A 15,590-nucleotide genomic window follows, 5' to 3' on the forward strand; every position below is an offset into this window, starting at 1 on the left:
TACTTCGACTTAGACTATTGAAGTCGAAGTTCTTTTTACCGAATTTGACCATTTTGCGGTTGACGTAAAATCGTTCGTTAAATTGTTCGAATCGAACGATTAGAACCATTTCAGCGATCGATCGAATGATTTTACTTTGACTACAAAAAACGTTGAAAAATGCATTAGAAGGTCCCCATAGGCTAACATAGCACTTCAGCAGGTTTAATTTGGCAAACTATTGAAGTCTAAGTTTTTTTAAAGAGACAGTACTTAGATTATCGAATGGTCGAATACTTACGATACGATTTTACTTCGAATCGAAGTCTAAGTAAATTCGAATTCGTGGTATCCTATTCGATGGTCGAAGTATCCAAAAAATTACTTTGAATTTCAAATTCTTTTACTTACAAAATTCTCTCAAATTCACTTCAACCCTTGATAAATCTTCCCCTTACTGGCTTTGTACATACTGAGGTAAGCTGGCCTGCTGCTCCTAGGCATTATAATACAGCCAAAAAGCATTACAGAAGTATGCCAGGCCATAAGTTGCTGGTCCCAGTGCCAACAAAAGATTTAATATTGTTCTTCCCCCACAACAACAAACCTTCCACTCGCAATATTTACTCAACATCACATATGTATGCAAATGCAGAATAAAAAAGAATACATAAGGCAAGATGTCAGTCATTCCACTCACCACAGATGGACAAATATCAGTGCTTAAGTGTCAAAAATGCCTGTGTTCCTAGAATTCAGGTAAACACACAACAACCCATCCCAGTCACATGAACAAAAAGACTTATGATAAATAACCAATCCCATCCCCATCCATTCTCCGTACCCACCCGCATAATATAAGCCCTCGCAGTTACTGTCCTACATTCCAGTTGTGTGTACAGACAGCAGTTGAATTGTCTACTTTCAAGCTCTAAATGTCTCATTGGCAACAATGAACTGTTTAATTTCAAGAGCAAGGTAGGCAAACCTCAGTAGGCCAAGCTATGCCGTGGGGGATAAGAGTTTTTTGGGGGTTACAGGTCTCTTAGCTTGCCACAGGTGGCTGTGAATGGTCACAGCATCCACACTGGCTGACAAGGTTTTGGCAGGTATGCTGCTGAACTGCTTGCGGTCGGAGTTATACTTGTACAAACCATCAATCATCTTTCCAGAAATAGAGCGTGGTCCAATGCCTGTCAGCTTGTTAATCTCCTCTGTCTCAGGACAGTAAGTGTAAACAGATCGAAACTGGCACCCAGCATCACGAAAGAGGATTAGGAAGTTGTTGGCATTGGATTTTTCCATTTCCTGTAATAGAGGTGGGGAGAAGAGAGATTTAAAAAGATGACAATTATAGATGTTAGTGGTGACCTTCAGCTTGAGCTCGGTGTTAACACATTTCAATCCTGATTTTGTTCCTGGCTCTTTCTGACTGGCAGAATTGCTGTGTGACTGCCACCAGAGAAACTCCTTGGTTTTTTTTTTAAGAACATTAAGCCACAAGTTCAGTTTAGGGTGATAGACACACTATGTGGGTTGGCCATCAGTCAAACACAAGATAAAAGATAGCGCTGTGCTAGGCCCCTTCTGGAGGTTGGCCAGTCTGTCCAGGAGAGGGTAATAGATAGGAATGTGCAGCCTACAGTAAGTTACCCATTGTGGTCTTATAATCCAAACCGAGCATCTCACAAAGTGCTTAAAATGTAGTTAAACAGTTGTATTAATGTTCATTTTATCCTCAAAATTCAGCTGAATGGACCTTTAGTTGTGCTGTGCTGGACTAGTTTCATAAGCTCAGCATACATGGCTACTACTATCTTCGCTAGACAAAGAAACATTCTTCTGTTTAAATAATAAGCCAAACAGATGTAAAGCTGACCTCTAAAATCTTGTTCTTCTGGCCTTCATTTACTTTCCCAGCCAAACAGCAGTGAGAGAGAGCATTCTGGATGATGTATTTGTTAGATTTAGCACTTGGCTCTTTGTAAAGTTTTGGTCCTGTTGAAAGAAGAAAAATTGCATCTAATTAACAACACAGAAGCAATCACCCCAGTAGATACATTAGTACACTGATTTTTATAACTAATAAACAGTTTGGCATATAGATCCGTTGTATTGTGTTATATGGTTATTACCAACAAAATGTTTAATTAATGGACTGCTTGTATAAACCTCATTAGTATCATACAAACAGTACAATAGTTTAGCAGTGGGTACTTGAAATGCTTCAATACTGCATAATTAGCAATAAGATATTTCTAAAAAAAAAATATTGTTATACACAATTAAAATACATTTAAAGCAAATGGTTAACTGCTGTATACTGTACTCAACAACCACTATGTGAACTCACTTTGCAGCATTCTGAGCAAGAAACACATTAATGGAGCATTATACTGCTGAAAAATGTTCTTACAGTTTATGGACACTGTATTTCAACTGCATGGCATGTATGTTTCCAGTTTTACTACACAAACAAGCTGATATGGGATTTTAGAGAAATACAGTTTTCCTTTTGGTATTTTTCTTAGCAGTCTATGTGGGTTCATAGGTGTCAGACTTGAATTGAGCTTGAAATACTCTCATCTATTACTTTTTATAAGGCACAAAATGTTAGCAGGAACCATAAACAGAGGGCCAATTCAAATTCTTATAGTTGTTGGCGCCCATTTCCTTCGTTCTAATCTGATCGTTTGGCCCTAGGACCGAACGATCGGATTAACCCGATATCACCCTGCTGTTGGTGGGCATATCTGGGAAAGATTCGCTCATTGGCGACCTCGTGTATGGGCAACTTTAGTGCTCAAAGTATAATTTTTTTATTTTAAAGATAAAAATCTTTAAAGAACAACTTTTATGATTATTTTTCTATGTAGACAACCTAAAGTACATACTGTAGCAGTCTGCAGACAACCCCACTCTCCTCTCATTAGTGATGGTAAAAATCAGCAAGGCCTCGGTATTTATTATAAGAATGTGTGGCATTGGTCAAGAGACATTGTGTACCACTGGTATGAAAAAACAATGAGAAAGTGGGGCTTGGTTATTTCTTCCTCTTAACACATAGATTTAGAGAGTTGTATTACACTGGTATACAGGCTCGAGTAAAGGTGCTAGCCTGGAACGTTGCCTGTTTTGTTGGCACAATAAATCACTGTCACAAGATTTGGAGTGCTGCAGTGTGTGTTTTTGGACAAAGGATGAGACTTTAGGCTCTAAGACTAAGGACATATAGTTCAAGCAAAGTAGAAGAGGAAGCTAGCTAATGCTATCAGTTAGAGGAGACAAGAACTAACAGACTTCTAGTGGTTGCTAGAAATCCTGGAGCCAATATCTACAGAAATAATTTAGACACAGTTAATAAAAAAAGGCCACTAATAAAGAAGTGCATACTAAAAGAAAATCAATACAAAGGTTTATCAGCATTTAAAGAAACTGTAACAATTATTAATAGAACAAATATGAACAAAATACATTAAAGCCATGTAAAGGTATTTTTTGTATTTGAAGTGCCCTGTTCGAGATGTTTAATAAGCAAAAACATGTCTGCTTGAGAACAAGCTATTTAAGGTAACTAGCTCACTGCTCCTCCAAAAATATAATTTGCCTTTAGAAAAATGACTCCTGCTGAAATGGCATTTATCTTTTTTTTGTAGGGTGCGGGACTTTGGGATAGTGCTCAAAAGTACTACTATAAAAAATATATGGAAATGGTAGTGTAGTTTTCATGTAGTAACCTCATTTTAAACGACTTTTATTTAATATTTCAGATTAAATAAAACAAGATAATGTACTCCTACCCACTGTAACAGAGGATCTCCATGATTACATAATTGATTATATAATGGCAGGATGCCAAAGGCAAGGTTTCTTTATACAGGGCATAGACCTTGGAGTTACTTGACCTGTGTTAAACCACTCGGCCTATGGCCTTGTGCTTGTATAGGGTCACTTAACTCTTCTGTGACTTATAATATATATATATATAATAAAATTTAACGCAGGATCCGTATATATATTTCTGCTTGTAAGCATTGGACAGAATATGTACTGAAGTAAAAGCACAATAACAAGAGCAAGATGGTCATTATCATTTCATATATTTTCAGCCCTATAAGTGGAATATACAGATGCCCATCCATATCACTCACCTGTGTACTCTGTTGCAGAAGCCACTGAAGAAGTAGTAGAGGCATTTTCCCAATCTTTTTCACCATTACGACTTCCACAAGGACCAGGAGAGAGATATCCTTCTACTGATTCCGACCTAAAAGGACTAGACAACAGTGCAACTCAAAATACAGAGTAGGGTTGAAATAGCCTCATACTCCCTTCTACACAGTAAGGGATGAATTCCTATAAATGCTTGCCTATGTGTGCTTAAATAATAATAATCCCCTTCTGCACCCACTTTTCAAATTAAAGTGTAGGTGAAATGATGTTGTTTAATAACACAGCTTTATTACTAAACCTGCAGAATTACCATCACATCTGAAATCTGGGGAACGAGCCAGACTAATTCTTAGTATATTTCATTTTTTACAATATGTTAATAAGCAGGAGTAAATTCCCTTGGACTAAGACAGCCATAACAGCCATGTTCAATACATGAGCAATTTTAATAAAAATAGGAGTTTACCTTGGTGTTCTTTTCCCAGAATGTACACTTTCATTGTCACCTGTGTTCAGAGACGCCAAAGACAGACTTGAAACTGAAGGGGAGGAAAAAAAAGGATCTTTAATATAACCAAGCAATTCCTTGTACATTGAAACCCTTTGTTAGCAGAAAAAACAATAAAGCTGTAGTTGTAACACAAAGAAATAATCTGTATCACTTTCAGATGTACCCTGCAGGTACATACTGGACTATGGCCAACAACCATGTAACTAAACATTCCCCCTCCAAATGATCCTTTGTAATATCAAGCAATATATTGCGTGGGTGATTTTTGTATTGGTACTAATTGGTAGGTAATAAATAGCAGGATTGTGAGGTTGTAATTAAGTTATCTTTTCCTTTAATGTATTATTCATTCTCACACAATATGTTGAGAGATTAAAATTTTGCCACTTGTTACTCTAAGACCTACATTCATGAATAAAGGCAAAAATCCTGACAATCATTTTGTCAAGGCAGGAAACTTATTAATAAGTAATACATTTTATACCACAATTCTTTTAAACCAGTACCTGGAGGAGCTCTCACAGGGGTTCTAGGGGACTCCAACTGATGGTCTCTGTGGATAGATTTAGGGCGAGGTTTTCTGAGCTTGCCAAGGTTGGCTCGAGGCTTTATAATGGAGTCCATATCTTTCATAAGTTTGAGCTGCTTCCTGCGCAGGTACTCCTGTTTGATAAACTCTCTTCGTGCCTTCTCATCTTCCTTTTTACTACGTTCTTCTTCTGTTTTACGTCTGTAAAAATCAAACAGCTGAATACCAGGTAAATCATAAAGCACTGCTGCTGGATTCAGTCAAAGAAATTCCTTTTTCATGAATCACTAGTCTAAGGGTTTGTAAAAAGACAGCTACACACCAGAAAAAGTCACAAATATATATGTAAATGTTGATCTAAAAGACTAAACAAGCAATGTTTTAGACTGAGGGAGCAATTTAATAATGAACTTGCTTCCTAAAAATGTTATCAGCCTGCAGAAACAACACTTTTATCCAAGCAGAAAAACTTTAAATGCATCTCTGACAATGTTAAATTTGTTTTTCCATAATTTTTTATAATAATTACCATTTCAAAGGGCGTGACTCAATATTAGTATTTAATGAGGAAATATATACTATTTAAAGAGGTTGGAACCTTCCAAATCAGAATTGAAATCCTTTTACTTTTTACTATTTTAAAACGTAATCATGTTGGTTGATATACTCATAAACCTTTCACTCTTCTTCTGCAAGTGCCAGTATGGGATCAGTTTACCGGAAACCAGTTACCCAGAAAGTTCTGAATTACAGATAGGCCATATCCTGCAAACTGAATTGTAATTAAAATAAAGAATTTTTTTAAAAATGATTCCCTTTCCACTGTAATAATAACATTGTACTTTGTACTTGATGCCATATAAGATATAATGAATTCTTATTGGAGGCAAAACAATTCTATTGGGTTTAATTCATGTTTAAATTAGTTTTAGCAGCTGTATGATATGAATATCCAAATTACAGAAAAACACCTTATCCAGAAAACACAAGGTCCCAAGCATTAGCTATTTAAGCACAATTTATCTATAAATAGGCTATGTATTTTATTTTGAAGCAGACCACATAAACCTTAACTTTCCTGTTAACTTCCCAATCTATTAGATTACGAGTGACCTTTAATGCCATTACTTATGAAGTAATAGTAAATTCTGCAGATGCGTCTGGCTTAAAACAGTTTTCATCACATTTGCAACTGCAAAGATTCCATCCCCCCCTCCTGCATTATCTTCATGGCCAAAACAAACAAGTTTGTGCCAGAAGTAAGTTTACAGCAAATTCAGAACATCTGAAATCAAATGACAATGACAGGTTTACTTTATTCAGCACAGCTTCACAATTCATCAATTGTACATTGCCTCTATAGCTGTGACAGTAACATTTCCCATTAAGGGAGAAATAAAGCCTGTTTTAAATCACAGTGCCCCTAGGACAAGCCGACCATTCCCATCCGGCAGCCATAGACTAGTCTTGTTGAAAGCTGTAATCAGAGAATGTGGACTAAATAAGAGTGGAAATGTGGAGAATCAAGAGTGCTTTTGTTGATTTATTTCATTTCAGAGAAAGAAATGTCGTAGATTAAAGCAGAAATCTAGAAGATATGCATACATATGAAGTGTTCTTATAGCATTGGATAATCTCCAGTGAAAGTAATGGAATCATAATAAATAAGCAACAGATTACAGTATAAGTAGGATGTGTGCTCAAAAAAGCATGTACTGATTTTTGAATAATGTAATTATTCTTTTCTACCGACCTGGCTTCCTCCTTCTTGTGTTCTAGCTCTACTTCCTGCTCCTGTTTTCGTTGCTGAACTTCTCTCTCCCTGCGCAGTCTCTTCTCCAGCAAAGCTGCTCGTTTTGCAGCCATGTCATTTTCCTCCTGGCGGTCATCCTTTATAAATGTGAGAGTCATCAGAAAAAAGGACAGTCTTGTCTGCACCATATAGATTAGCTTTTCTAAATTTAAATAAACCCCTTTCAGTGAATCAGGGTGCTGGCTTTTTTTCAAAGAAACAGAACAGCCGCATGTTCCCTGACTTGAGGTTTGGGGCTGTAGCACCCAGGCCTGAGGATTTTACTGGTGAGTTATGATCAATGTGGTGGTGCAGGCTAGAATACAATATTTATAAGGCTTGATGAGAATTTTGGTGGTTTTAACATAAGATATTTCCCTAGACCAAATATTAATAATCCACAGCATGATTATAGTGGGATGCAAGAGAATACTGGATATCCCAATTTTGAACTTGCAATGGCCTGCACTGGTACTGCTGTACTGACTTGCCGCACACTAGTCTCTGAATCAACCATCTTTATTGTTATGACCCTGTGTAATAAGAATTGCAGATGCTCTGCTTGAAGACTTATAATCACAGTATAGCCAAACAGTCAAGTTAATGAAGAGCCATGCAAAATTCCCCTTAACTTAAATGCCAGATCTCATACATCAGTCTATAATCCCAGTCATTTAAATCAATGGCTTATGGGGAAAAAAAAAAACAGTTAAGGAGAGACAGCTTTATCATAAAACAAACTAAATTAAATGTTAAAAATGATCTTGATTTTTAATTGCTGATGATCTGTTTTCTCATATGTACCACCATTACTAAGAGAGTAAGTAAAAGAATGAGGATGATGAAAACAGCCCACAAATAAAAGCAACGATTTCTGTCTGATAAAAAGAGCACACAAATAAAAAACAACTAATAATATGTCTTCATTGGTATAAGTAGTCATCATATCTCAACCAAATTCCCCTTAATTTAGTTCTCTTTATTATCTGGATAAAGACAGCAGAACACATGCAGTGTTTTTGAACAAACCTTGAAGAAGAAACCACAACACACTTTCTGGTCCTCAATGTTCTCCTCATTGTCAGCTTCCAATTCATTTTTCTCAGGTGTCTCATCTTGGGCCTGCAGCTTAGAAAGTGGGACTTCAATAAGACTACCATTTTTGGAGGCAGACAGACTTTGATGACTGAACTGTTCATCATTTGGTGTGACACACACAGTTTCTATGATGGGTTGAGACAGCACCTCAGACACAGTGGATTCAATGGGTCTGATTTCAACTTCAGTATGTTTATCTGAAATCACACCTGACATTTCTTTCTCAGGAATCTCATCTGATCTGTACTCATCTTGTGAAGCTACTTCATCTGCAAGGCATGAGTCCTTAGCCTCTTGAGAATTTATTGTTGGTTTTCTATCATCTCCAAAACATACAAATGACCTTGTTTGAGTCTGGCTAGGGGAGAACCGCCTGAGGCGGGGAAGACTATCCACAGACTGAGGAGGAGTCAATGTTCGATTTAAAGGTGCTATTTTAAGATCATTGGGACGAGGGATTCTCTGGGTTTTGGCTGGAAATAAGAAAGTCTTTTTTGCGGGCATTTGTGGTGACCTATGAGCTGGACGAGGAGATTCAATAGCAAAACAAGGAGCTGGAGACCAAGTCACAGAGGGTTTTGTTGCTTGCTTTGTTGTGTCTCGTGGTGGCAACTGCTTTTGTGTAGAGGGCTGGGGTGGTGAGATGACCCATGCTTGTTTTTCCCTCATTTGCATCAACATATCCTGCTGCAGGGCCAAACGCTGCATTTCTTGCTGAAGAAAATTCAAAGAAGAATTCATCTTTTCAACGGACTTTGTATATTCCAATATATCTCCTTCACCCATATTTTCTTCACTAGGACTTGTTAAATTCCAAGGCTTTTCAGGATCTCCTGGTGTTGTGGGAGACATTAGCCATTTTACTTGCTTTTGGTCTACCTTTAAGTTTACTTTTGGTTTGTCTGTAAAATGGTCACTATCACTTTCAGAAGCTGCTTTATCACTTTCACCACCTGCAGGTTCTTCTCGAAGAGGTGATATTATATCTCCTTTCTTCTTCACCACAGTAAGGAATGCAGTTCTGCCCATCTTTTGCCGCTGACGAGTAAAGGCTGCCTCTACTTTCTTCTTTTGTGCCTCAATAGCTCTTCTTTTTTCCTCCAGTTTCATCCTCAATTGCACCACCTCTGAAGCCAACAGCTGTGTGGTGTCTCTTCCTTGCAGAACAGTATTTTCATCTGGTGTTTGGCCAAATGCTACCACCTGAGGAATATTTAGCTCAGATCCCTCTGGTGTAGTCTTCTGGGAGCTGCTTCCACTACTCCTACCATCACCATGGTTTAACTTTCTGAACTTCTGCTCAGCAAAGCTAGTCATTTTTATACCAGAACTAGAAGATGCCGTACTTCCGGCTTGGGATTTTCCACTCACTGAACTTGGGCAAGGGCTAACAGGCTCTCTGATACTACCTACTTGGGAGCCAAATTCTTGTTGAACTTTTAAAGGGTCCTCTATGTCAGAATCTAAGCTAACAGTATAGTCTTTCAAAGAAGAGTCTTCATCCATAGTTAATAGGATATCTTCTGATGGAACATGAATTCCGGTATCTACTTCAGTGTTATCAGTGACTGGGCTTTGAGTACCTTTTGTCTCCTCAAGGATGTCAAGGTTAGCTTCTGTAAGACCAAGCTGTGGCAACTGTAGACCTAAATTAATATCATGGTTGTGAAGAAAAAACCCATTGTTTGCTTGATTTCCAGTGACTGATGTCTTCTCTGGGTTATGAATAATATTCAGAGCTTCTTCAATAGTAGGGGCTTCAATTTGACCGTCGCGTTCATCAACTTGGTTTTCGACTGGGCCATTGCGTCGCTTGTATTTTTCTCCATCATCATCCGAGTCCCACTGGTCACTTATAGTAGATGTGACATTATGGTGAGGCAACACCTGTCTCCATTCTTCATCTATGCCCTGCCCATTTATAGGCTGGAAGGATAGGTTCTTACGTTTGTGCTTGGGCACATGAGCCATGTTGAGGGAAAATCCTTCATTACTTATGGATCGCCTTATTGGTCTGCTGGGAGTTGTAACTTGCATCCCATCTTCTTTATCAAACGAAATGTCAAAGGAAACACCATGGACAGATGATCTACAAGTAAAAAATTAAAATGATGTTTTCAGTTAATTTTTTTCTCTTTTTGTTGTGAGAGGTTGAAAAATACACATGAACTCTAATTTAAAAAAACTCTGTGTGTTGCATTTTGTCGAATAATGCGGTACTGGTTAACAGATCTGCAATTAAATGTAAGTTTTTTTTTCTGCTTTTATAGTTTAAAGTCTTGTGACCATGTAAGTGTGAAGGAAATTTCATCCATAGCTATGGTGAAGACACCAAATAGGTCATTAGATGAATGTGCTGTACAGTATGGTTTATTAAAGGATATTTACTCTCCTAATACCACAATCAGCTGCGCACACAGATGTAAAGGCAAATTTTTGACCTTCTTCTGGACAGTTCTGTTCTGGACTCTCCACACACGGTCCGAAAATGGTACGAATACTCGATTCGTACGATCGGATCTTTGTGTTCATGGCCAGCTTAAGGCAGAGTTTGCATTCATTGCCATAGGTTAGTCTCTAAACTTCTATTGTGAAACAAGTGATTTTCTGACAGCAATTCAGGGAAACACAGCAAAAACAGTGTTATCAATTACTTCTCCACAACAAAGTTAATGCCCTGTTTAAATAGAAAAACAGATTATGTTTTAAAGGTATACTGTAAGGGAAATTAAAAAACAATTGGGGGTCTTGCTTTACAATGTTACTCCTGTGATCTATTTTATTTTTAAAATCTGTGCGGTCCCAACAAATTGCTAGTTCCTTCCACTCATTCCAGTTACCAAACAAATATATTATCTGTCATATTGGCAGCAGGCATGTTAACAAATAAATCTCAAGGGCCAATATCCCCTGATGTGTTTAATTCTTGATATGTTTTAATATTGCTTCAAATCTACTCAGTTCCAAACATATTCTAGTAAAAAAAAAAAAAAAACTCAAGCCACTTTGGAAACAGTTGTCCAATAATATCTGGCTCGTCAGCACAACCCCATTCAGTGAATTAATTAATACAATAGGGCTCGTTTATAAACACTGGGTAAATTTGCCACTGGGCAGTTACCAATAGCAACCGATCATTGAATAGTTACCAATCGATCATTGAATAGCTGTTTAATGCCAGAAGCAAGTAGAACAAAGAATGCAGCAATTTGATTAGTTGCCATGGGCCAATTTACCTAGTGTTAATAAATGACCCTCAATGACACTTGATTTACAACACAAATGCACCCAATGATCAAGAACATTGGAGTAAGAAAATGTTATTCCACACCTTTTCTCCTTAGGCCATGTCCCAACTTGACCATCTACATATGACATAGATGATGACCTTCGAATAACTGCTACATTTGGAAGAAAAAAGAAAAATAAAAGCAAGAGTTACACGTATTTGGCTGTCAATAAATGTTCTTTGCAAAATTAAAGGAACAATGGTAGTTCACAAATATATATTAAATTACCAGTAGTGTTTGTGTCTTATGATTACATAAAAGACAGCAATATCATTAAATTCACAAAAGTATTTTAGATTTGCCTTAGATGCCATTGATTCAGGCTGTCTAAAGAAAGCCCTCCATATCATTTTCCAAACCTACTTGGAATTCTCCAGATTTAGTATATATGCAGGATTAACACCTTAATGTTGCCCATAGCCTACACAGAGAGATCATTTCTGGGTACAGTACATAAGGAAAATGTTTGATGACCCACCCCATGTATTGCAGCAACACTAGAGATTTCGATCAGAGTTCATGGGTCACAATTTATCTGACCCAAAAAGCTTGTCATGCAACAGCAGGAGCTTTTTTGGGCTCCCCACAGCTGTAATGGAAATTGGATCAGATAAAGTGTTTGTTGTGTTTGTTCGTGTTTCTACATACGTCAGTCAGTGTATTTCAATAAAAAAAATTTCAGACACATAAAAAGTTATCTTGTGGGATGCAGATGAGCATGCATGATATTCTTAATCACATTTAAAATGTTAGAAGAGCTTGGGTGTCTTACCGGATCCCGTTGATTCAGATCTAGGTTGTTGGCTTCTAAAAGGCAAGAACACATGGTAAGCTTAACTGTATATCAATACAAAAGAATATGCAAGTTGCTATTATATTGTATTTTGTACTGTTAAATGAATCGGAATAAGGCAGAATTTCCTCATGCTATGTAAATCTTTCACTATTTTAATTTGTTATGATACTCCCCTCATTAATAACAAAATAGAATTTCTGTGTTAATGAAACAAAGTATTTATAAATCCTATGACAGAAATAAAAATGCTTTATAATCCTTCACAGCGGAGATAAGCAGCCTATGGTACTCTGGCTGGTAGAAATGTAACATACAAAGCATTACCCTATCCACTGAGATTATTGAAGGATTATGAAAGTAATAGCCTCATAACAGCTAGAATGCGGAGTCTACTACAGATAATATTTACTATCAACAGAACAACCTGCCAGAGACTATATTTCTCAGACACTGGGTGCTTCCAAACAGTCAGTCCCCAGATCAGATTTGGTGTGTTCCTTCCAGGGAAGAGGACATATGAAATGGGTAACTGTACCTGTAAAAAGTTTATTTTTTGGGGATCACAATTCCTGCTTTGATAGAATAATAGTAAAAGTGTACCTTACTATACTTTGGATGGACAAGTTCAGCTTGTCCAAAATTCTGCACAAATTGATTTTCTGCATGTAGGAGATGTGGAGGCCCACTGCCAAGTGTAAGCTTCCAAACATTCTAAGAGAGAATTGTGCTCTCCAGTTTCCCTAGGCTTCTTAGTAACACACTGGGGTTCATTTATAAACAGTGGGCAAAATTGCACCTGGGCTGTAACCCATAGCAACCTTTCAGTGATTATCTTTTTTTAAAAGGGGTTTTCACCTTCCAAACACTTTTTTCAATTCAGTTGTTTTTTATATTGTACCCCAGAAATAAATACTTTTTTTCAATTACTTTCCATTATTTTATTTTTTTTTTTACTGTTTTTCCAAAATATACGTTTAAAGTTGAATGTCCTTCTCTGGAGTTCCAGTCTGGCATCTCAGTAATTCAGGCGCGGACTTTAAACTGTTACAATTTTGCAACATTTAGTTGATAAATTTCTCAGCAGCATCTGTGGAATGTTAGCAACTATTGTATCAATTCTAACAGCTGCCTGTAATGAAATCCAGAGATTCTGCTTAGCAGTGACAAAGATAAGAAATGTATCAACTAAATGTATCCATTTAGAACAGTTTACAGGGTCGGCAACCCCCCTCCCAGAGCTGCTTCAGAAGGTGAAAAATGACACTTTACACTTCAATATTAGAAAAACTGTCACACATAGAAAGTTATTGGAAAAAGTCGTTATTTCTGGTGATCTATTTGAAACAACTAGTTGTTTGAATGTGAACCACCTCTTTAAACCTGCAGGTTGAGCACTGAAAGCAATCATCTGATTGGTTGCTATGGGTTACTGCCCAGGTGCAAATGTGCCCACTGTGGCTCATTTATATACCCTGGGCAAATTTGCACCTAGGCCAGGGGTCAGCAACCTTTACTATCAAAAGAGCCATTTTGGCCCCTCTTCCACTAAAGAAAAATAGTCTGGAGCTGCAAAACATAACACAGTTTATAAACTTTTAAAAGTTTTAACCTTTTTTTAATTGTAACAACAACAGAATACAACACAGAAGTGCAGTGTGTATATGTAGGCCTACTTTGAAATAAATTAAACACTGAATAGCCTTATTAAATGCTAGTGTTATCATCTCTTTAATGTGACTTCTGTTTCTGAAGCTCCATGCTGATCTTTTCTCTCTTGTCTTGAGTGTGTGACCACGGTAAGGACCATGATGAATCATCTTGCTATGGCTCGGTCTTGCCTGTCACTCCTGGGACGTCTATACAGCCCTCACACCTGCTGGCGGCTTCCTGAGTGTGCGACGTGGTAAGCTAACCGTTAGCTTAGCGTGGTCTCACACTCAAGAAGCCGCCAGCAAGTGCAAGGGCTGTATAGACGACATGACAGGCAAAGCCGCAAGACTGAGCCGCAGCAAGCGGGATGAAGTGCTGCATGAGGCTCCGGAGCCGCTGGTTGACTAACCCTGACCTAGGCAGTAACCCATAGCAACTAATCAGTGATTAGCGTTTTTCAGCCAGGTAGACTTATGAAAGGAAGGTTGACATGGGTTACTGGTCTGTTTTTATAAATGAGCCCCGTTATGATTTAATTATAAGCTTCTGAGAAAAGGTACACAAGATGTGAATGCAGGTAAAAACCTTGCAAATTTTATTACCGGAAGTGCAACGTTTCGGGGCAAGCCCCTTTGTCTTTGCTTGACAAAGGGGCTTGCCCCGAAACGTTGCACTTCCAGTAATAAAATTTTGCAAGGTTTTTACCTGCATTCACATCTTGTGTGCCAGTGTGCCTTTTCTCAGTATCTGATTTGAGGTTGCCGGTTACCTCTATCACTGAGCACCAAGTGAATTTGGATTTATCTACACAGACAGGTGTGCGTGAGCAATTACCAATTAGTACTTAATTATAAGCTTGCAATTGAAGTATTGTGAAGAATTGATTCAAAGCTGCTAATTCAGCATCACAGAAGGTCAACCATTCATTTTTGACACTAAAATAGTGATAATTATTATTTTTTTAATAAATATAATAAAAACAGCAGCATCGACTCTGTTCAATACATTTTTTAGGGTTCACTTTTTTCAGACAGGGCAGGTAGAGAAAAAAAACCTAAAATATTTGATTGGCTGCCAAGGGTGGCTGCCCAAGCATGCATTTGTAAAGTGTTTGTAAAACGAATGGCTATAATAGAGGTTTATGCTTGTACCTTGGATTACTTGAGGCTCCTATGGTGTTTCTTCTGTTCAGATGTGGAGCAACTGCAAATAAAATAACCAATATTATTCTACAAAAGACACAAAGTTCTACTTTAAAAATGTAGGATAGTATTATTTGGAAAGAGGAGAGGTTTTTGTTATATACAAACCAAAGACTGTAGTATAGCGCATGGCTGATATATTATTATAATATATACAGTATAATAACAGAATATACCAATATACTCATATGATGCAAATAAAAGATCTACAGTGCTATGCTTGTTTGTAAATGTCGGTGGCAACATCCCTATTCCCCCCTCCCCCCCAACAAACAACATTCTTAAAAAAGATTTAAATATTAGTACATATAGCAATACCACAATCATCTTACCATATGGATTGAGAACTCGCGGTTGAACAAATGAGGGCTTCACCACTTCAAACCACCAGAACAATTCAGCCATGAACACCAAGTAATTGGTCTGGGGGTAGAAAGACAATATTATCCAGACCTGCAGCAATGTATACAGAACTGCATAATCAAAATATACTGTATATGCCAAGGATAGCTTTCCATAGGCACATGATTATAAGCACTGAATAGGTGTATTTGCTTCAGGAATGCCTGT

At 37.5% G+C, this 15,590-nt stretch overlaps 1 protein-coding gene across 2 annotated transcripts in view; it reads right to left on the bottom strand.

Moving 5' to 3' along the window:
• Window positions 1-322: 322 nt before the first annotated feature.
• Window positions 323-15,590, bottom strand: part of camsap2.S (calmodulin regulated spectrin associated protein family member 2 S homeolog) — a 59,307-nt gene continuing 44,039 nt past the window's right edge. For both annotated transcript variants that reach the window (XM_018261099.2, XM_018261101.2), the window contains 11 exons: window positions 15,353-15,443; window positions 14,970-15,021; window positions 12,145-12,179; window positions 11,414-11,483; window positions 8,014-10,171; window positions 6,946-7,082; window positions 5,170-5,393; window positions 4,619-4,691; window positions 4,131-4,255; window positions 1,859-1,977; window positions 323-1,287 (listed from right to left, as the gene is read on the bottom strand). In XM_018261099.2, coding sequence (XP_018116588.1) covers window positions 982-1,287; window positions 1,859-1,977; window positions 4,131-4,255; window positions 4,619-4,691; window positions 5,170-5,393; window positions 6,946-7,082; window positions 8,014-10,171; window positions 11,414-11,483; window positions 12,145-12,179; window positions 14,970-15,021; window positions 15,353-15,443 — 3,390 coding nt within the window. In that variant the 3' untranslated portion in view covers window positions 323-981. The remainder of the gene's footprint in view (window positions 1,288-1,858; window positions 1,978-4,130; window positions 4,256-4,618; window positions 4,692-5,169; window positions 5,394-6,945; window positions 7,083-8,013; window positions 10,172-11,413; window positions 11,484-12,144; window positions 12,180-14,969; window positions 15,022-15,352; window positions 15,444-15,590) is intronic.

This window comes from Xenopus laevis, chromosome 4S (assembly GCF_017654675.1).
Source record: "Xenopus laevis strain J_2021 chromosome 4S, Xenopus_laevis_v10.1, whole genome shotgun sequence".
Classification (NCBI taxonomy): Eukaryota; Metazoa; Chordata; class Amphibia; order Anura; family Pipidae; genus Xenopus; species Xenopus laevis.